This window comes from Apis cerana, linkage group LG10, assembly GCF_029169275.1.
Source record: "Apis cerana isolate GH-2021 linkage group LG10, AcerK_1.0, whole genome shotgun sequence".
In the NCBI taxonomy this organism is placed as follows: domain Eukaryota; kingdom Metazoa; phylum Arthropoda; class Insecta; order Hymenoptera; family Apidae; genus Apis; species Apis cerana.
Window position 1 is genome coordinate 40,631 of NC_083861.1, and position 20,581 is coordinate 61,211.

At 20.9% G+C, this 20,581-nt stretch overlaps 1 protein-coding gene across 2 annotated transcripts in view; it reads right to left on the bottom strand.

Annotated features, from left to right (window-relative positions):
• Positions 1-297: 297 nt before the first annotated feature.
• Positions 298-20,581, bottom strand: part of LOC107996020 (uncharacterized) — a 30,705-nt gene continuing 10,421 nt past the window's right edge. Inside the window, exons 3-6 of one of the 2 annotated variants that reach the window (XM_017053869.2) lie at positions 19,735-19,916; positions 14,438-14,530; positions 5,845-5,936; positions 298-4,505 (exon numbers count right to left, since the gene is read on the bottom strand). In XM_017053869.2, coding sequence (XP_016909358.1) covers positions 5,860-5,936; positions 14,438-14,530; positions 19,735-19,916 — 352 coding nt within the window. In that variant the 3' untranslated portion in view covers positions 298-4,505; positions 5,845-5,859. The remainder of the gene's footprint in view (positions 4,506-5,844; positions 5,937-14,437; positions 14,531-19,734; positions 19,917-20,581) is intronic. The other variant, XM_017053871.2, reaches the window with a different exon arrangement.

Genomic DNA, 20,581 nt, shown 5'->3' on the forward strand with positions numbered 1-20,581 from the left:
GCGTTTGCTAATTGTGATTCAGCATAAAAACGTACATCTGGCACAAACTATACACGATTTATATTAATTGAATATTTCTATGTTGAATAAATTTTTCATTTTTTTGGTTAATGTAATTCTGAGAATGTGGAAACTAATTATAATTCTTTGCAATCTCGACAATATTAAGTATTTTATTTCAAATTATTATTATCATTTAATAATTTTCTATTATTTTATTTTATTACTTTATTATCTGATTTTATTTTAGATATCACAATATATGGTAAATAATTTTAATATTGTTTTTTCTCTCCCTTTCTCTCTCTCTCTCTCTCTCTCTCTCTCTCTCTCTCTCTCTCTCTCTCTCTCTCTCTCTCTTTCTCTCTCTCTCTCTCATTATCGAAATATTTTTATTTTTTGTTTTTTTATTACATTGATCATTTCAGATAATAAATTTTTTTTTATATATCCGTGAATTGTTCGAGTTCGATGTACGTACACATGAATGTATATATAATAATATTTTTCAAAATTACACAGAGATAATATTAAGAGAGATAATCATAAAAATCATATATTCTTTTCATTTTTGTAGGAAATATTGTAAACAAATATATATTCGTATTTTTTTTATTATAAAAATTATATAATTAATTCGATAAATATTTAAAAGATATATTTAAAATCTATTTTTTTCATTATTTCAAATCTTAATTCTTATCATTCGTTAATAAATCAAAAAATCATAAAATATATTTTTCATGAAAATTTTTTTTATTTTTTGTGAACGATATATATTTTTTTTTAGAAATGCTCTGTTCAATTTTGAAATATTTTACGATGTGTATACAAGAAGTAAAGAAATTATGATTACAAGTTTTATATGTATATATCGATAGAACATATTGAAATTAAAGAGAAGTGTTTCTACGAGTTATTTTTTTAAAGAAAGTTATTAATTTTTGTTAAAACATACAAATACAATTTTGACAAAATTTTTAAATTCTAAACTTTGATAATCGTTTTATTTTAATTATGTACAAAATTATGTACATTATCTATTTCTAAATAATATATAAATAGCTAAAAAGTATTTTAAGTGGAAAATATTATTTTAAATAAAAATTATTATCATTATTAAAATATTTTTCATTTCTCTTCAATAAGTTCTATTATTCTATAAAATTTGTATTGAAAATTTCTTTACAATCCCTATACGTATAAGTGAATTTTAATATATTCATGCATTATTTACAGAAGTAATTATAAGACATAAGGCTTCGTATAAAATTACGTGGTATTAATTACACGATAATACGAAGTACACAGACGCAAAAGGTTAATAGAATTCATGTAAATAATTGTATTTTATTTTAGATTTTATTTTAGATTCTATCGATTTATTTTATTGACATTTACCGCGAATAATTAAATAAATATTATTGTATGTTATTCTCTTTTAATCTTTGTTATACAAGAATTAGAAAGTTCAACCCTTTACGTATGAGTATATAGCCTATGGCGAACTTTTTTTTTTTTTAATATGTTCAATTGAACACTGTCGGAATCGTTAAATTGTTCATGTATACTCTTGTTTTACAAAATCATTTTGACTACGAATCTTTTGCTTGAACTAATTAATCTTTTTAGAGTAATTTGCAAAGGATTATTATCAGGGTAATCAATAAGTTTTCGTATGTTAACTTTTATGATATAGAAAAATAGACAGAAAATTTTAATCAAATATATCAAAATTTTAATAGGTTAAATAAAAATAGATTAAATAAAAATGAAATATTTTATAATGAACGTGATAGAAATAAAACGAAAATAAAAAAAATAAACACAAGAAATAATATCGCTGAAATTGAACAAAATTCATTTATTAAAATCATTTTCATTCAAAGTTTTAAATATTACGAAAAACATTGCTTTAAAATATTATATAAAAAACATCGAGAAACAAAGAATTTTTTTACAATGAGACGCTTAAATTAAAGATTAAAATTTGTTAATTGAAATCGCGTGCTCGATCTTCGATAAAAAATTATTCCCTAATAATTGAAAGAATTATTGAATGATTTCAATGTTAGAAAAGACATTGAAACAAAAATATGAATTAATTAAAATAGAAAAATGAATAATAATTAAGAATAATCAAGTCGTTATTAAAAATATTAACGAGATAACAAATATTAAATTATAAATATTAAATTATTAAAATTGCAAAAAAGAAATTATCAGCTATTCTATATTAATTTGAGGCACGCGTTACATATACATATACATTTCCAATATTGTCCTCCAGAAATTAAATTCAATTCGTTTATTCGTTCTTGCATAATGCTTTTTGTCTCGTTATTTTCCATTTTTTTAACATGTCAAAAAAGATATTAATTATTGATTATTTTAAATTAGACATCTTTTTGAAAGATATGAATATTTTTTAAAATATTCATCAATGACATAGGTACATTGCTCAATGACATACATACAAATACAGAAATGTATTTCACTTTTCAGATATGAAAATTTCTTTCTCTTTCTTTTTTTTTTTTAAATATTTGTATAAATAGAAATATTGTACATGAAATTATAATACAGAATTCTTTTTTCCTTTCCTTTTTTTTTTCTTTGTTTGACAGACTTCTCATATTTGAAGGACTAGAAGTGCTATAGAGAATTTATTTACAATTATAACAACTATAATCTTTTTCTTCTTTCCTTCTTTATTTTTTTTTATTTAGTATTATTAGTTATAATATTATTCATTATGTGCATCATTATTTAGCTTTAAACGATTAATATAAGCTTTTTAAACGATTAAATTCGGTTAACGACTCGATTAATTACATAACGCAGCTTTAATACATTTTATTTATTTCAAATATATATAAAGAATATATATTTCTTCTTTATTCGAAAAGTAATTTTAACTTTTAAAGGATTAATGCTAGAACTTGTCCATAATATATATCTATAATTATATATATCTATAATTACGTATATATGTAAAATAAATAAGAATTAAAATAATTTATATAAAATAATATAATAATGAATAAAATAATATTATGAAAATAACTTTACGTTACGTGTATATAATTATATATAAAATTATATAAATAAAAATTAATTGAATAATAAAGATGCGTCTATTATTAATGAGATATGTTAATTTTTAATAATTATTAATTATTATTAATAATAATTTCAATAATATAATTTTTTTAAAAATATTTATATTTTTAATAAATAAAATTAATAAAAACAAAATATTTGCTTGATTGGATAGTTCTAGCATTAACGTTAATTTTTTCAAAAGCTGGTTGATATTTCTCGCATATAAGCAAATATATATTACAAATTAGGCCTAATTTAATAAATCACGTACTTTGGTGCACATAGCTTGAATTTTTATTCAATATTTTCACATTTTTATCTTTGGTACAATTCGTATTCAACAATAAAAATAGTAATTAAATATTTTATTGATTAAATGCTAATTTTTTGGTCTTTTCATTGGATCGACTAAATCAGAAAGATAAAAATATCTGAGTGAACTTTCCAAGTTTTTTTAATATATTATTATAATTGATCGAAAAATTAAACTGATCCATATTAGTGCAACTTTACTAGCATAATGTCGTTCTGATATATCGAAATAATCTTAATTATTTTTTCTCTGTTAAGATATCTCTTGCATTATTATAATTATAGATAATTGTTTCGCAATTAGGAATAACATGTACAATAATAAATTATTCGTAATATCGCAGAAACTGTACAATTCGTTTTCTCGAGCAAGGATGTTATCACTTTATATTATTTTTTTCTTAAATATTCATTATAATTTTTGTTCGCATTTCGATACCGCATATTGTCGTAGCTATTTACACATATTAAAATAATTACACATTCAAATTACGTATAATCAATATATATTTATCTCGGTCTTATTCTTTCTTTTTTTGTGTCTTATTTCATCATATCATTTTCATATATATCTTATCTGCTGTATATCGTATTTAAAGTTCCATACATTTTATTCAATATATTATGAATCTGATGTAACACGAAGAGTAACAAATACAATCTACAATATAATTCGAAGTATCATATGATTAAATCTCGAACGTTATTTACAAAAACACCATGCAAAAATTTTTCCTTTTCTTATTCTTTCTGATTTTCGATCTCTGTATCTTTGGTTTTTTTTCTTAAGTTATATCCATGCTAAACGTTATGATAAATTAGGATTTCATTGTGAATAATATTCCATAAACGCGTTATGATGTATCTTTGTATATATTATAAACAAAATTTCATAATGTGAACAATGAATGTGAATATTGATCAATGCTCAACGTTCGACACCTGATTTTATTGTATTTTGTGAAACAAATTAAAAATGGGCACACTGTCTGTCAATAAGTATTTTAGGCGTAGATGATAAATTGAAATGATGGATTTTCACACGTACATATTCGCAAATCATTTCAAATTCCATTTTAGGCGGTGACCTGAAATCAGATAATAATTTCAATAATGAATTTAGAATTATTGAATTAAAATGAATTTATATTTTTAAATGCAAGAAATAAAATTTTTTTAAATGTATATGATAATAACTCTAACAAGTTTAATAATAAATATGATGATAACTTTAAAATTATATGACAATATTCTTCGATTTATTACACGTTAATAATTCTTTTTCATATTAAAAATTAAATTAAGACTATACTATCTTTTATCTAATATATATAATATTTTATTCTTTTAATATATATATATATATATTTTTTTTTTCATTGATTTTAAATTTTATACAAATACATAAATACTTCTAGGATAATCAATTCTGTTCATATTTTAATTTAAACTATTCCGTACTTATTTTTTTATAATTTTAATCTATATATTTTTATATATTTTAATATATATATTCAATCATTCAATAAAGAATTAGTATAGTGGATAATTTGTCCTTAATTATTTCTGTTTTCAAATTTTAAAATATAAAATCATATTTTTAGAATATAATCATTCATCGTATAATTTTAGGATACGATTTATTATTAAATTAAGATGTAATAAGTTAAATTTTAAATGAATATTCATTCAATTTTTATATAATGAAATATTTTTGTATATATTAAATATCTAATTATTTAACTTTATTAATTATTAAATGCAATATTGCATTTATGAATAATGTATGTAATGTTACACGAATTTATTTTTTGGTTAAGCATAATTTAAAGTTGAAGAAGATTGAAAATATATAAATATATATATAAAATATATATAACAATATATATATATAATAAATTTATATATAAAAATATATATATAAAAAGAAAAATAATTTAAATGATAATTTATTAAAGAGTTTTTATACTTAAAACATTTTCAAAGCATAAGCTAAAAATAAAAATATTTGTTGTGTTATAAACATGTAAATTAATTTTTTTAATTAATTATTTCGAAGCAAGAAGTTTTTGAAAATATGGTTCAAAAAATATTAAAAAGTTTAAACTTAGAATTAAATTAAACTTTGTCAAATTGAAAATAGATCATTAGTTGAAAAATATAAAAGATCAAATGGAAACTACTTGCATCGTATATCTTTAATTTTTAATTTTTAAATTTTTAAAAAAAGTTATTTAATGTTTTATTCAAGAGATGTAAAGTTGTTTAAAAAACTTGATATAAAATTTCAGAGATAGATAAAATTGATGCTAAATAGACAGACTTAATTTAATTGTAATGCTAAATATTGAATGAAATAAAATTGATTTTAAAATGATTTATTCCGAAAAATATCACATCATTTACTTAAATATCACATTTACTTACCTAATAATTAAACGATCAATTAAATATGTTGATTAGTGTCAGATGTATTATAACTAGCAGAACATTAATTGACAATCGACCAGCCAAATTTCCTGCAATTAAATTAATAACTTGTATTAAAAGAAATTATATTATTATAATCATTAATAAATGTTAATGTTTATTAGAAACATATTTTCAATATATTTTTCTAATTACTATGTGTATAATTCTTAATACATATCAAGTGCAATTTGGTATAATGCTTAAAAAATCAACTGAAACATAAATATAAAAAATATTCAACGATTATGTATAACAATGTGGCTTTGTAAGATAATTGATAATTTTCAAGTTTTACGTTACAGATTCTTTTGAAATTATGAAATATAATATTAAATAGGATAATTAGATAATTTAGAATCTGTAAAATTTACTTGTAAAATTTTTATATTTTTATTTATCAAGTTATTTAAAAATATATATCTATATTAGTATATTGTATCTATATTTTACAAAATTTTATTAATAATATTAATTTAATTATATATATGAAGAATATAAATTATATATTTATATATTTTTAATTTATTTCTATATTTTATAAAATTTTATTAATTTTATAAAAAAAATTGAATCTACATTAATTTTTTATTTTATTAAGTATACATGTATAATTATAATTATTTTATTTTATTTTTTTCTTTTTTTTAAATAAGACAAAACAAATTATGTTAATTATATAAGAATTTTTTAATGATTGACAGGAAAGTGCAATCGAGTAAGAAGATATAGAATTAAAAATAAATTAATAGGATATCAAATATCAAATATCATAAAGGAGAGAATAAAATAATTTTTATATTATTTTTGAATTGTAATGTAAAGAGCATCTTTTAACTTTTTTCGCCCTTGAATAATTGTATAATAGTTTGCATAATTCTCATAATTTGCATTATTTATTTCAAATTCAATTTAACAACTAATCAATCGGTTGTTAATCGTCAAAAATTAATAAATATATCGATGATTCGATCATAGAGAAATACTATTTAATCTAGAAGTTATACATATCATTTTATTTTAGTTTTTTCTTAGTTGGCGTTAAGCTTTGATTACAACTCGCCAAAAATTTATGAGATATGATACGACACGAAGCTACTATATTTTATCCGTAATATCGATGTTATGCTAAATCATAGACCGCTAATATAAATTGCATATCCTTAAATTAATGCAATGCATTCCACGAACTAGGCCTCTTTGTATCTTATTCTTATTCTCTCATTCTTATCTTTGTCAGGAGAAAATTTCTATTAACAATAAAAATTAATTTTTCAATTCCTCTTCTCGGATAATTATTTTTTTATTTGTAAGCTTTTCTTTATTTTCTATCCATTACCATAGAAAATGTTCTTATTGCTACTTTAGAGAATTTTTTTCTATTGATTTTCTATTGATTGATTTAATTGTTTGCTAAGAATAGATAGATACATAGATAAATTGATAGATAGATAGATAGAGAAAGAGAGAGAGAGAGAAAGAGAGAGAGAGAGAAGAATGACGCAAAAAATAAAGAAATAGAAAAAATGCTTAAAAAATGTCTGCATTTAAGATTTTTTTTTATACCTAATAAAAGAAGTTGTTAAAGAAATGAGAAATATGTTCTATTGAATTAATTGTCAAATGAAACACGAAGGAACAATTAATCTCTTCTACAACAAAGGAATATCTTGAGAAATTAATATTAACTCAATGGAAAAAATTGTAATTATAAAACAAGTGTATCATATTTCGCGTAAATATATTGGCTCGAACGATTAAATTATTATCTCCGATGAAAAATGTTTTCTTTCTTATTCTAAATACACTTTATAATTCTGGAAAAAAATAGTGAAACATTTATATTTATTATATTAATATTTGAAATATATTTTTAATCGTCGTGTTTTTAAATAAAAGCTTTAATGAAATCTTTCAAGTCAAAGAAGTAAAAATAATTTTGGGAATTTTTCATTTTTTAAGAAAATATAGAAAGATATAGAAAAAAAATAATTATTTAAAATTAAATATAAAAAAATTATTTATATTATATATATAAAATGATATTATTTATATAAATTGATTATTTATATAAAATGACGATCACCTTATCTACTATAATCATTTTAATATCAATTTTTGTTATCCCTGAACCGTTTAAAATCTTTTTTTTTTTCGTAAATGATCAAGATTTCGAAAAATATAGATTTCGCGATAAACATTTCTAAATAATATATTTATTAAAATTTCTAATATAATAAACAACTCTCTCTCTCTTTCTCTCTCTATATATATATATATATATATAAAATTGATAAAATAATACATGTAAATAGATATTTTATACAAAAATATTATAAACAACTTAATATAATGTTACTTAACAATCTTCAATTTTCTATCGGTTATAATCATGTAGACAATAGGGAATTGAATGCTGTTGATTTGGTGCAATTCTATATGATAATGATTCAAGAGATATCTGATGCAAACGAGATCTAACTTCCATAACTAATTAGTGTAGATTATTAAGATCATTATTCAATTGTGTTAAGTTAATAATACGTAATAATTAATATTCAAGATTTTTTATTATTTACTACACATTTAAAAATAAATGAAATAGGAAGAGAATTTTTTTATAGATTTATTGAAATTTCTATAAGATTCGATTAATATTAATATATTTCAATCTCGTCGAAATTGTGATATATATAATCGTATAAAATATCAAATATTTTATATAAGATCAAATTATAAATCTATTTTTATCCAAAATGAATATCAAATGTTTATTTTTGTCTTATATTTTCATTTATTGAATATTAAAAATTTGTCGTAAATTTAAAACGAATCTTCATGTTAAAATATTTTCTAATAATATTAAATTTTTACTTTTTTTCCTTTATTAAAATATTAAAAATTTATTTATATCGAAAATTATTTTCGGTATAGACAAAAATTATGATTTGATTATTTTTTGAAAATAAAATAGAATTGAATTAGATATACATGTTTTCGATCTGTATATTTTAATTTTTTATTAGAACCACTATTATATTGCAAATTTCATAAGAAAAGAAAATTACGTATCTCTTCTGGAAACTTTAACAAATTCCCGCAATATGGATTCGCAAACTGGTTGATAATATCACCGAGGAAACTCCTGCGCCAATGTGTAAGAGGAGAAGGTATTAATGCAACCTCAACTTCGGCTATTTATTAGCATGGTGTAGTAATGCCAGCTGATGAGGTTCAAGAGGAAATACCCGTTTTCCTTCATCCCTTTCGAGCAGAACTTACACCACCGTTAGTTTATTAATCTTATCTTTCAATGATGCTCGATTATCAACTCGGAAGATTAATCTACTATGTATACAATATATATATATATATATCTCATTTTCAACAATTTTTTTATTCTTTTCTATTTTTTTCTTTTTTTAACAATTTAGAAGAGAAAATTAGATTTTTGTACATGAACGAAAATATTAAAATGCGATATTGTTAAAACTTGTTAAAACTCTAAAACATTTACTTTTAGGGTTTTAAAATTTTCTTTTTAGGTAATATAATTTATTTATTTTAAATGATGATAAACTTAAACAATATAATGAATTGAAAATATATTAAGAAATAAGAAAATATATAAGCAGTAGAATAATTTATAATTGAGAAACTTGAAATTTTTAACAAGAAATTTGAGTTTCATCTATGTTTATTTTGTGAAATTTAGAATTTTGTGCAATTTAAAGATAATGTAATATTTAGAATATTTTATTACAATATATTTTTAATATTTCAGATAAAATAAATTTAATTTATTTTTTGTAATTTCACAAAATTCTCTTTTCTTTAAAAAAATAATCCTACTTTCAATTGAATTTTCAATTAAATTTTTTCAATTAAATATTGGAATTTATAAGAAAAGTATTCTATTCTAAAAATTAAAAAAATTATGAAATTTTAGATTATATATAAAATATATGAGTTTATAATAACTAATTTATTCCTATTCAAATTAATTGATAAAATTAAAAATTAAAGTTAATTAATTATATTATTTTATTATAAATATAAATATTTTATTATAAATATTTTATTATAATTAGTTATATTTCAATTTTGTAATTCATAAAACACATGTAAAAAGATAGTAAAAATATTTTAAGATAAAAATTATTAATTTTAATTAATTTAAAAATATATCAAATAATAAAGCTATTTATTTTTTTATATAGAACGATGGTTTTTCATCTTTTATATATTTTATATATCTTAAGTATTTCATAATTTTTTGAATTTCAATGATAGAGAATTTGTTCACATTTTTTAAATTTTTAATCAAATTGAATCATTAATAATATTTTCTATATATTTTGTACTTAAGCTTTAACAATCCAAGTTATCTTTTATCTTAAAAATATACACGTTGGCGCACAAATGTATAACAAATATATATTATATATTTTTTGTAAATAAAATATTTTTTGTAAAACTTTTGATCGATTTAAATGTGATTTATCAATTTTAGTCATTTTTTTATTTCTTTATAATATAAATTCTTTATCGTATAAATTTAAATTAAATTTTAATCGATTAGTTTTCGAACTAATATATTAAAATTTCTTTTCATACAGTAACTTCATTTTTCAAAAAATTCGTCAGCTTCTTTTTACCACGGAAATAAGACTTCTTTAGAGGAAATAAGAAACGCCATATAAGCGATATTGCATCGTGGAAAATCGAAAAGTCCAACTAAATTTCATATGATTCGTTGTTTATTGTAATAGCTATAAGGAATATATTAGAATATTTATCTTTAAAATTTCATCGAACTTTTTTCATTACTCCGAACGTTTGCCGTATATTTTTAAATAACGTGCAAAACAAAAATAAAAAAAAAAGAAGAAGAAAAAGAAAAGATATAATAAATCAAAAAGAAATGTTAATTGCATTAAAAATTATTATTTCATAAAAATATTCATTCTTTCTGAATATTTATATTTTATTATAGGTTATTAATTTACAACTAATGTTGTTTTAATAATTTAGTCTTAAAAAAGAAATTTTTTAATTTCTTTGTAGTCCCTTTATATCTATATTTTGTTATTTAAACAATTTTATAGTAATATATATATATATATATAATAAATATTATAAAGGTTTTATATATATATATATGTATATTTTATATACATATATATAAAAGTTATATAATTCCTTACTTTATTAAATATATATAAATATATATATTATATAAATATTATATAAATAAATATATAATATAAATATATAAATTAAATATGTATAAAATATATATTAATATTATTCACATTTTTTATATATTAATTATTCTACATAATATTATTTTATATATTAAATTTTTTCCTTAATTTAATTAATTAATAATTATAATTATTATTTTTTCTATATTTATTATTAAATATTGTTATAGTGAAACAAAATTTTTTTATGGCAATTTTTTATGTGTCAAAATTATATATTCGTTTTTCTTTTTATTATAAATGCAATAATTTGATTATATATATATATATTTTGTATTTAAATTAAATTTATAATTTTTTTAATTACAATTGAACTTTAATAGAATGATCTAACATTTGAAAAAAATTATTACGTGAAAGAAAATTATTACATTCACAAGTTTGGTTTATCTTATCTTTGAATTTATATAAATATTAATCGTGATAAAATATTTATGAAGAAACATATAGTTTCATTATAAAACATATTGTACATATTTCGTATATTTATTTATTTGCTATTTTAGATATTATGCGTGTTTCTTCTTTCGCATACAAATATTGATTATTTTACTAGAGCTAGTTTTTAACTAGATTATTTTACTAGAAATATTCAATTATAATTATCATATAAATATTTTAATTGTCCGTGAGAGAATACACGAGTTACGCTGTTAATCGTTATTCATGCTAAAATACTTGAGTTTCAAAACAATTGAATTTATATCATTCAAAAATTTTAAAAAGATTGAATGGTATATTATTCATCATTTTCAATGAAAATGAAAAATGAAAAGAGAATTTTATATTTCAATTATTAAATAATTATATATGAATTATATAATTGAATTATATATAACAATAAATAATATAAATGAAATAATAGTTTATTATTATTTGATGTTGATAAAATTAATCTTTAATTTATTTTACATTATTGTATTAAAATTAAAATTTACATTTTAACATTGTAATATTTATTGAAAATATGGAATAGAGAAATAAAAATTGAAGATTTGCAAGCAGTGTTTTTAAAAAAATAATATATCGATGTAGCTAATATATTCTAATATAATATAATATAATATTGAATAGAATTAGTGCCTCAGACCAAACAAAGTGCAATAAAGTGCGGAAAATATGATGCCAAAAACAAATTATTTAAAATTTGGTTCGAAGCGAACGATTTTTTCAAGAAATTTTTCAGAAAAAAAATTCACGTGTAGTAATATTATATAAATATTCATTATTTGTATAAATAATTTGTATAAATAATGAATATTTTCAATAAATTTAAAAATTGATATTGATAAAATCATGGAAACAAAAACTTATAAATTTTTCATATATAATATATTCAATTTATAATATTTGTAAATTATTTTTTTTTATCATTAAAAAAGAGATGATATTTTTTCTAAAAAATAATAATAAACTAAGACTTAAATTCAACTAATAAGTCAACATTTTTTTTATAAAGAAATATATTTATTATATCCTAGTAATAAGTAACTCATGAATAATTTTTAATAAATTAATATTGAATATATTGTATACAATGTAAAATAAAAAAGCAAAGAACTGAAAAAAAATAAGAACAATAAATTAAATGAATTCACTCTTCAAAATTTTTTTTCGTTTTTATTTAAATAAAATTTCTAAGTATATAAAATATTTTGTAATTTTTTGTATAAATATTAAAAAATCTGTAGTCTTTAAAAATCAAGAATAAGAAAATTATATTTTCGATTTTGTTTTTTAGTTATTAACAATTATTATTATTAAATATTTATGATATTTATGATAAAGAATCTTTTCACTGGTTGAATTTATAAAAAAATTTTTTTTATAGAATTTATGTAACAATTTTAAATATAACGTAATTAAAATTGAATCAATCGAAATTAATAAAAAAAAGATTCAATTAATTTAATTATGAATTTTCAACATCCTATTAATAAAATTGTAAATATTTTTCCATAAATAAACTATACAAATCTATCATATCTATAATTAATTAATAATATCTATCATATCATATCTATAATTTATTTAAAACTTTTTTTTAATTAAATTTTATTGAAATTGAAAAAATTTTTTATAATTCCAATATATGTATATTGATTTACAATCAATGAATCATTAAAAACATGGAATTTTGTTCTATTAAAATTTTTTTTAATTTATTTCAATTCGATAATTAATTCGCGAGATATCGTCGTATAAGAAAGAGAATAATTCTTCATTATTTCAGTAATGGCTTTAACTTCTCGTTTACACTTTATTAATAATTAATTTAAAACTTTGGACAAATAACAGATACGATTCCTGAATGTTTTATTCATAATTTTTTTACTATTTCGAGTGTTCATGACAATACTTTCGATTCTCATGAATATATTGATAGTGAAATATTGAGATGAAAAAAATAATTTTAATGATTTTCTTTACTTCTTGAATAAATTTTGATGACAAAATTTTTAATTTTTTTTTGACATATTTTTTACATAAAAAGTCGAAATTTTATTTGTAATTTTGCATGATTGAGATTATTTTCTATTGCGATGTAAAAATAAATTTATTTCACGCATTTATATTTATACATAAAGCACGATCTATAAATATATAGATATAAAGATATATATATATATAGATAGATAGATAATTTATTTAAATAAATATTTTAATTGTCTATATATTTTATTTTTATTTTATTTTACTTTTTTTAGTTATAGAAAATTTACTGGTTATTCAGTCATACTTTTAATTAAAAATTTGTCATATACACGAGAATTTTAAATGAATTTTTTTCGAAAATAAGATAAACACATACTAGAATTTTGATATTCTTGATTTTCTTTTACTTTGAATTATAGCTGAATTTGAACTGATTTTATTATTGAGAATCTTATTTACACTTATTTGCAAATATTTAAATTCTTCTCTGATTTCTACAACTTTTTTACATTCTAAATAATCAAAACAATTTGTTATAGTCGATAAATACACGTGAATCTCTTTTGTTTAATAATCCGAATCGTTTAGCCTCAAACCGCATTCAAGCGAAAAAATATCATATATTTCTTGTGACGTGTTCAAATCTTAATTGGGAAAATCAAGAGCCTAGGGCATTTAAGCTTTTCGGACGTTTACGAGCAAATTCGGGCATGGAATGTCCGGGAATTGGAATCCCGTGTGCAAGAAAGACAAGATTATCGATCTTGTTCAAATTCCAATTCTCATGGACGATAGTGGCTTATGGTGGTGATGTCGTGAATAGACGAGGAGAAATTTACAAGTCTTACCACCACCATTGCCAGGCTCTGACTTGTCTAGCGCTTGGATCTCCATTTTTTGCAGCAGCTTCGTTGTAGCGGTTGAAGTAGTAGTAGGCGGTCCTGCACAATAAACACCACATATCGCGTCCATCAAATAGTAAGCATATATATTTCTACGAACTGAGATAGTCAGAATGTTAGAAACGAAGGCAGCCAATTATGATTTTAATTAATTCTAATTGATAACAGTTAAGTTGGTAATAGGAATGTTTTCCCTGATGATGATGTAAAAATTTTAACTATTATAATTTACAAAAAAACACATATATTGATAAGCAACGAATATAAAATTTTTTAATTTTTTACTATTTGATTTTAATTTATTTTGAAATTTAAATTTGAGAAGAAAATTTGTTATAAAAAGGAATAATTGAAGAATGAAAGAATAAAAAATAAAAATTATGAAAACAACACAAAACAATTATATTGATTATAAATATTTTTCCAATGGTGTATAATCTACATAAATTATGATATTATTGGATTTTTATATTATAGATTATGCATTACATAATTTATATAATTATTTATATAATTTAATGGTGAAAATATAAAATATTAAAAAAATAATTGTTAATAATAAATGAAGAAAAAAGATTAATCAAAAAAATAAATGAAGAAACGAAGAACTTAAGAACACGTTATAAATATGCGCATGCATTCAAGTTCGTTTAATCATACATATTCAAATCACGTGCATATATGGCAATATAAAAATGAACAAAGTTATGATTAAAAATTACATCATTCGCAAGTTTGAATTTACCGCAAAAAATTTTTTTATATTATGTTTATAAATAATTTTTTATTTATAAAATTTTTTCGACTTTTAGTTTCATCGTTTAAGAAATATAAGAATATCATGATATTAAATGGAAATATACATATAAGTATATTTTCATGGAAATTCTTTCGATTGAATAATTAATGTTTCGTGGGAGAATATTAAATGACTACTACATTATTCTATTGTAATGTTTGAAAAAGTTCAGGAATCTTTTTTAATGCTAATTTCTTAACAAATAAACGAGATAATCGTGTAAAGAAACTAAGTTTTCAGCCTGAGTTATTCGATAAGAAATGAAAAAAGTCAATGTTACAAACAATTACATCTAAAAAAATAAATTTCGTAATTATCTTATTTTAATAAAAGAAAAAATAATATATAATAATAATAATAATCTTGATAATATTTTGAAACACGTTAATCCAAAAATTTAAAATTTAAAAATATGTCAAAATTAAATTAGATTTATTGAAGAAGATATATTTAAATAGCTATATATTAAATTAAATTAATATATTTATTTTTTTATTTTATTTGATCCATACGAATCCATAATTGGAAAGATTTTTTACTAAAAAACAATATTAAAATAAATATTAATATCAAATTAAATAAGATTACTTAAATTTTTTAACAAAAATTATACGATATTCGATCATGTTATATATAATTTTTTAAAAATTATATATGCATAATTTTCTAAATTTGATTGCAAAGCATTATATATATTTTTACATTAATTATTTTTCGAATTAAAAGAAAAAAGAATATAAAAAGTTTCTGATTTTGAAGAATTGTTAGATCGGAAATACGACATTTTAAATGTGATGAATTTTATTAACCTGTTATTTGTATATAGATTGTTTTACATAATAGTAAATAAAGTAATAAAATATTTTTGCAATTATTCGAAAATAGTGATAAATAGCGATGAATTAGAGCCGAGGGATTTCTTTTTTAGAATCAAATTTTTCGACTATTTTCAGAATCGAAAACTTTTTTTTACAATTTATTTTAATTTTGAACAAGTATTATATGATAAAAATATTAAACAAAATTGTTATACAATTATAATAGTTTTTTCAATAATTTTATTGAAAGAAAAGCTTTATAATATTTATTTTATAGAAATTTTCTATAAAAATTTTCAGAAAAATTCAAAATGATATAAACTCGAATATGTTATTCATATATTACATATCATATTTCATACATCATAAATTCATCTAAATTAAAATTTCAATGAAAATTTATAAAATGAGACAATTATCAATCATGCAATTTAATATCCAAAACAAAATTTGGAAAAATCGGAATTTTCATTCGGATAAAATTTTTCAGTTAATTGATGAATTCTTATTTATCCAGAATCGTTGAACGTCTAAGGTGAATTATTATTCGATCGAAGTTTTCATGAATCTGCTCTGCTTATCTATCGTAGCCAGTAGTAGGTATCGATAACAAGTCGGCCGACGAGAAGCTTGGCAGCGAATAGCGATGCTGGTCACGCGCTCAACTCGAATAGACGGGCGCAAATTGGCAAACACATGGGAGGAACGAAGGGCTAACGAAGAATCTACTCTTGTGTGAAAACGAGTTCTATGATGAGGAATCGTGTGTCGCGAAGGAGGATCATCCTCCGTGTTTTTCCTTTGAATCTTTCGAAGAAGAGGACTCCCTGAATGGGACAGTTGTGGAACAAGAATTTAGTCTGACAAAGCGGGAGAAAATTGGACGATAATAGACGGGGCGTGCTGGTTTGCGGAGTACAAGCAATTTAACCTGTGTGTAATTTAGTCTATACCGCGACGGCCACGACTACAATCGGACGAACTGAAAACCCTTCTTCGACCGAGATGATAACGAGGTAAGAGGAAGGACGAGGGTTACAAGTTTCACCGCAAATACCCGGTCGTCTGTGAGTAAACGTGATGCACACGCCAACACTCGTTGACGCCCACTACTTGACCCATCGACGCGAGCCATCCTCTTAGGACTTTGCCCTTTGAACCCGACTCTCGTCGCTGGAATGTCATCTTGGACTGGGGATCAGACGTTACGGAGATAATGGAAGGATACATATAATAAACTGGAACGCTTGCATGCTTGATTAAGATAATTTTAGGCCAGCGTTATTCGTAGTTGTATCCAGAATAATGGTGATTAGAACTATCAGATATTATGTTTTACATAGATTTTAAGAAAGATTTTTTTCTTATAAAATTATGTTTTGATACTTTTATTTTTTCTATTATTATATTTTCTATTTATTTTCTATTTTCGATTGAAGAATCGCAAAATATTTATTCGAAATCTCGAATTTTTTTCTCGAAATGAATATTTCCCGAATAATTCACTCCTATAGTTTTCATTATTTTTAATGTTCATTACCGAGAAGCTAATTCGAACAGAAATGAATATCCGTGCGATGGTGTTGCAATATTTCCTCATGAAAAGAGAATGCGAACATTTACGTCTTCGAAAGGATAGAGAAATGAAAAAAAAATATAAATCGCTGGATTCACTGAGAGGAAATAATTTATTAACAATTCAAAGAAAAAATATTGTTTCGAAATTTAACGCTGACATAAAGTATTATGTTAATGTTTCTATATGTATAAACATATAGAACACATATACATGCGTACATATACGAACACATATACAAACACATCACGCAAGTGTGTATATGTGTGTATTTATATGGAAACATTGTAGTTTACCTTCTAAGCTCATCTTGCTCGGTATACTGAGCAAGTACACACACACACACACACACACACATACACAAAATACGTATATATAAGTAACGAAATAGTTTGATCATTTAATATTTCACTTTGTTTCGATAATAAGAGAGAGAAAATATTTTAAATAAAAATTAAAAGAAGTAAAAATCATGTAATTTGATGATAATAACTTTTTTGCAATTTTTTATTTTTATAAAGAATCATATATTTTCTAATATATTTATTAATCGATGTCATTTGTCTCTATGATAGAAAAGTATTAATTTATTTTTAATGAAAAAAATATTGCATAAAATATTTTAATTTAAATTTTTTAATATTTATTTTATATCTTTTTTGTTTTTCATAACTCCATTAATTCAAATATATCTTAAACTAATAGTTTTTATGTTGAAAATAAGTTATTACTTTTTTTATAAAAAATAACATGCTGTATTGATTGATTAATGCATAAAAATTAGATGAATCTAAGTCTTAAAGAAGAAGAGATTTTTTGATTGAATATATGTTTTAATTTTAAAAAAAAATTATTAATATAAAGTACACTTTCTTCATTTAATTTTTATTTGAATCATTTTTAATTTTATCAAAAAGAACAGATATTAAAGATATAAATGATTGATATATTTTGTTTTCTTAATATTAATAACAATGAAATTGTTAGAATTTATTTTTTATTATATATTCATAAGAAGTACAATTATACGCGAACCAAAAAAGTCTTTTTATTACATATAGATTCAGAATAGATGTTATATACATTGATAAGAGATATTATACATTATACTTTCAACATATTTATGAATTATATTTTTGTATGAATTATTTATATATTATATTTTTAGCGAAATTACTTTTAGCAAGTACTCACTTTAACAAATGAATTTACGAAATATTTGAAATATTTGACAATAATAAAAATAATTTTGTAATTATCATTCATGATAAAATGAAAATTGTAGAATATTATAATTCGTTTCAAAGTTATCACTGATTAAAATTTTTCTTAGAATAAATTGAAATTGTTTTTAGAATAACTTTTTTTGAAAATGTATAATAATATCAATATCTATCTGAATATGATGAGAATAAAATTTTACAAAAAAAAAAAAATTGATTATTTCAGTCCTAATTTTATATATTTTTTATATATCTAACTATTTCGAATACTTTTATTATATAAAGAAATTTTATGATATTTATATACGTGAACGAATTTATTTTCTACATTTATTTTCTTATTTGGTATATTATGATTTGAATTAAATTAATACATATTTATTATATTTTTTCGATATACTTTACTTGAAAAATAAAAAGACATACATATCTTCATAAGGACGTAGATATTTCTTATATATTTTTCTTATAAATTATAAGAGGATAATTTCAAAAAAAAATTAAAAACAAGATTAAAATAAATGATTTAAGACAATTAAGCGAACTTATTCAGGTTATACAAGCAAACTTTATCGGGCAAATATATCGGATACGAGCAAATCTAGTCCCATTCTTGTTAAATAATTAATATTAATGAATTTCCAAGCAAGATTTCGGAAAAAATGAAATATCTATTCTGTTTTTATTCATTTCTCTTTTTTTTTTCCTTTCTCATAATTAGAATACAAAGAGATCCAATTAATTAAAATGCTTTCGATGCGAGAAGAGAAAGATACAGGAAAGAATAGAAAGATAGATGGAAGAGATTAAATTACGTGTATACTAACCGGGATAGTAGACGGTTTTGCGGGAAACGTTGTAGTTCACCTTTGGTATACCGAGCAAGCATTTGACAATCGCTGTTTCTGGTAAATCTTCGTCCAGTAAGGCCGTCCGTGATAAGATATCGTACAGTCCATCGGCACGCAGCGTAACGGTGGGCTTTGCTGCTTGTTTTTCCAGGACACCTCTACAATAGAAACAACGTTTGTAAAATTAGCATTGTTACATTCCAACTCGAAATATCATACAATATGTCGACCAAACAAACAAACCATTAGCATGTTAATATTATTTCGAAGATGCACACTCTATTTTGCTTACTTTTCGTTATCGTTATTGTTGATCTTGTAAACTTTGAGCGCCTCGATACCTCGATATAATTTTCAAACTTGGTTAATAATAGTAATTTTACTTTAGATCGAGGAATTTGAGATTATCTATAATAACGTTTACGTGTTGCGGGATAAAGAAGAATGTTGAGGTTATAGTTCGAGTTGCTGTGAAAATTTTAAATAGAAGATAATTTGAAATTTGATAAATTGTAAATTCAAAATTCTTTCTTTAATTTTAAATTATATGTATATTTTTCTTGAGATTTAAATTAAAACTTGAAAAAAATAAAGTTTAAAGCAATCAAGGTTAAAATAATCTAAACAATTTTTAATCGTTTTTAAATATATCTTATAATATTTAAATATTCGAAAAATTTTCAATATTGCAAAATTTCAAAATCATAAAAAATCAATTAACATTTCAATTGTTTATCTTTTAAAATATAAAATAATCTTATAGAAACGAACTTAAGATTTGTATTTTTTGATTCATTTAAAGATAATTATTTTTATTTTTTCA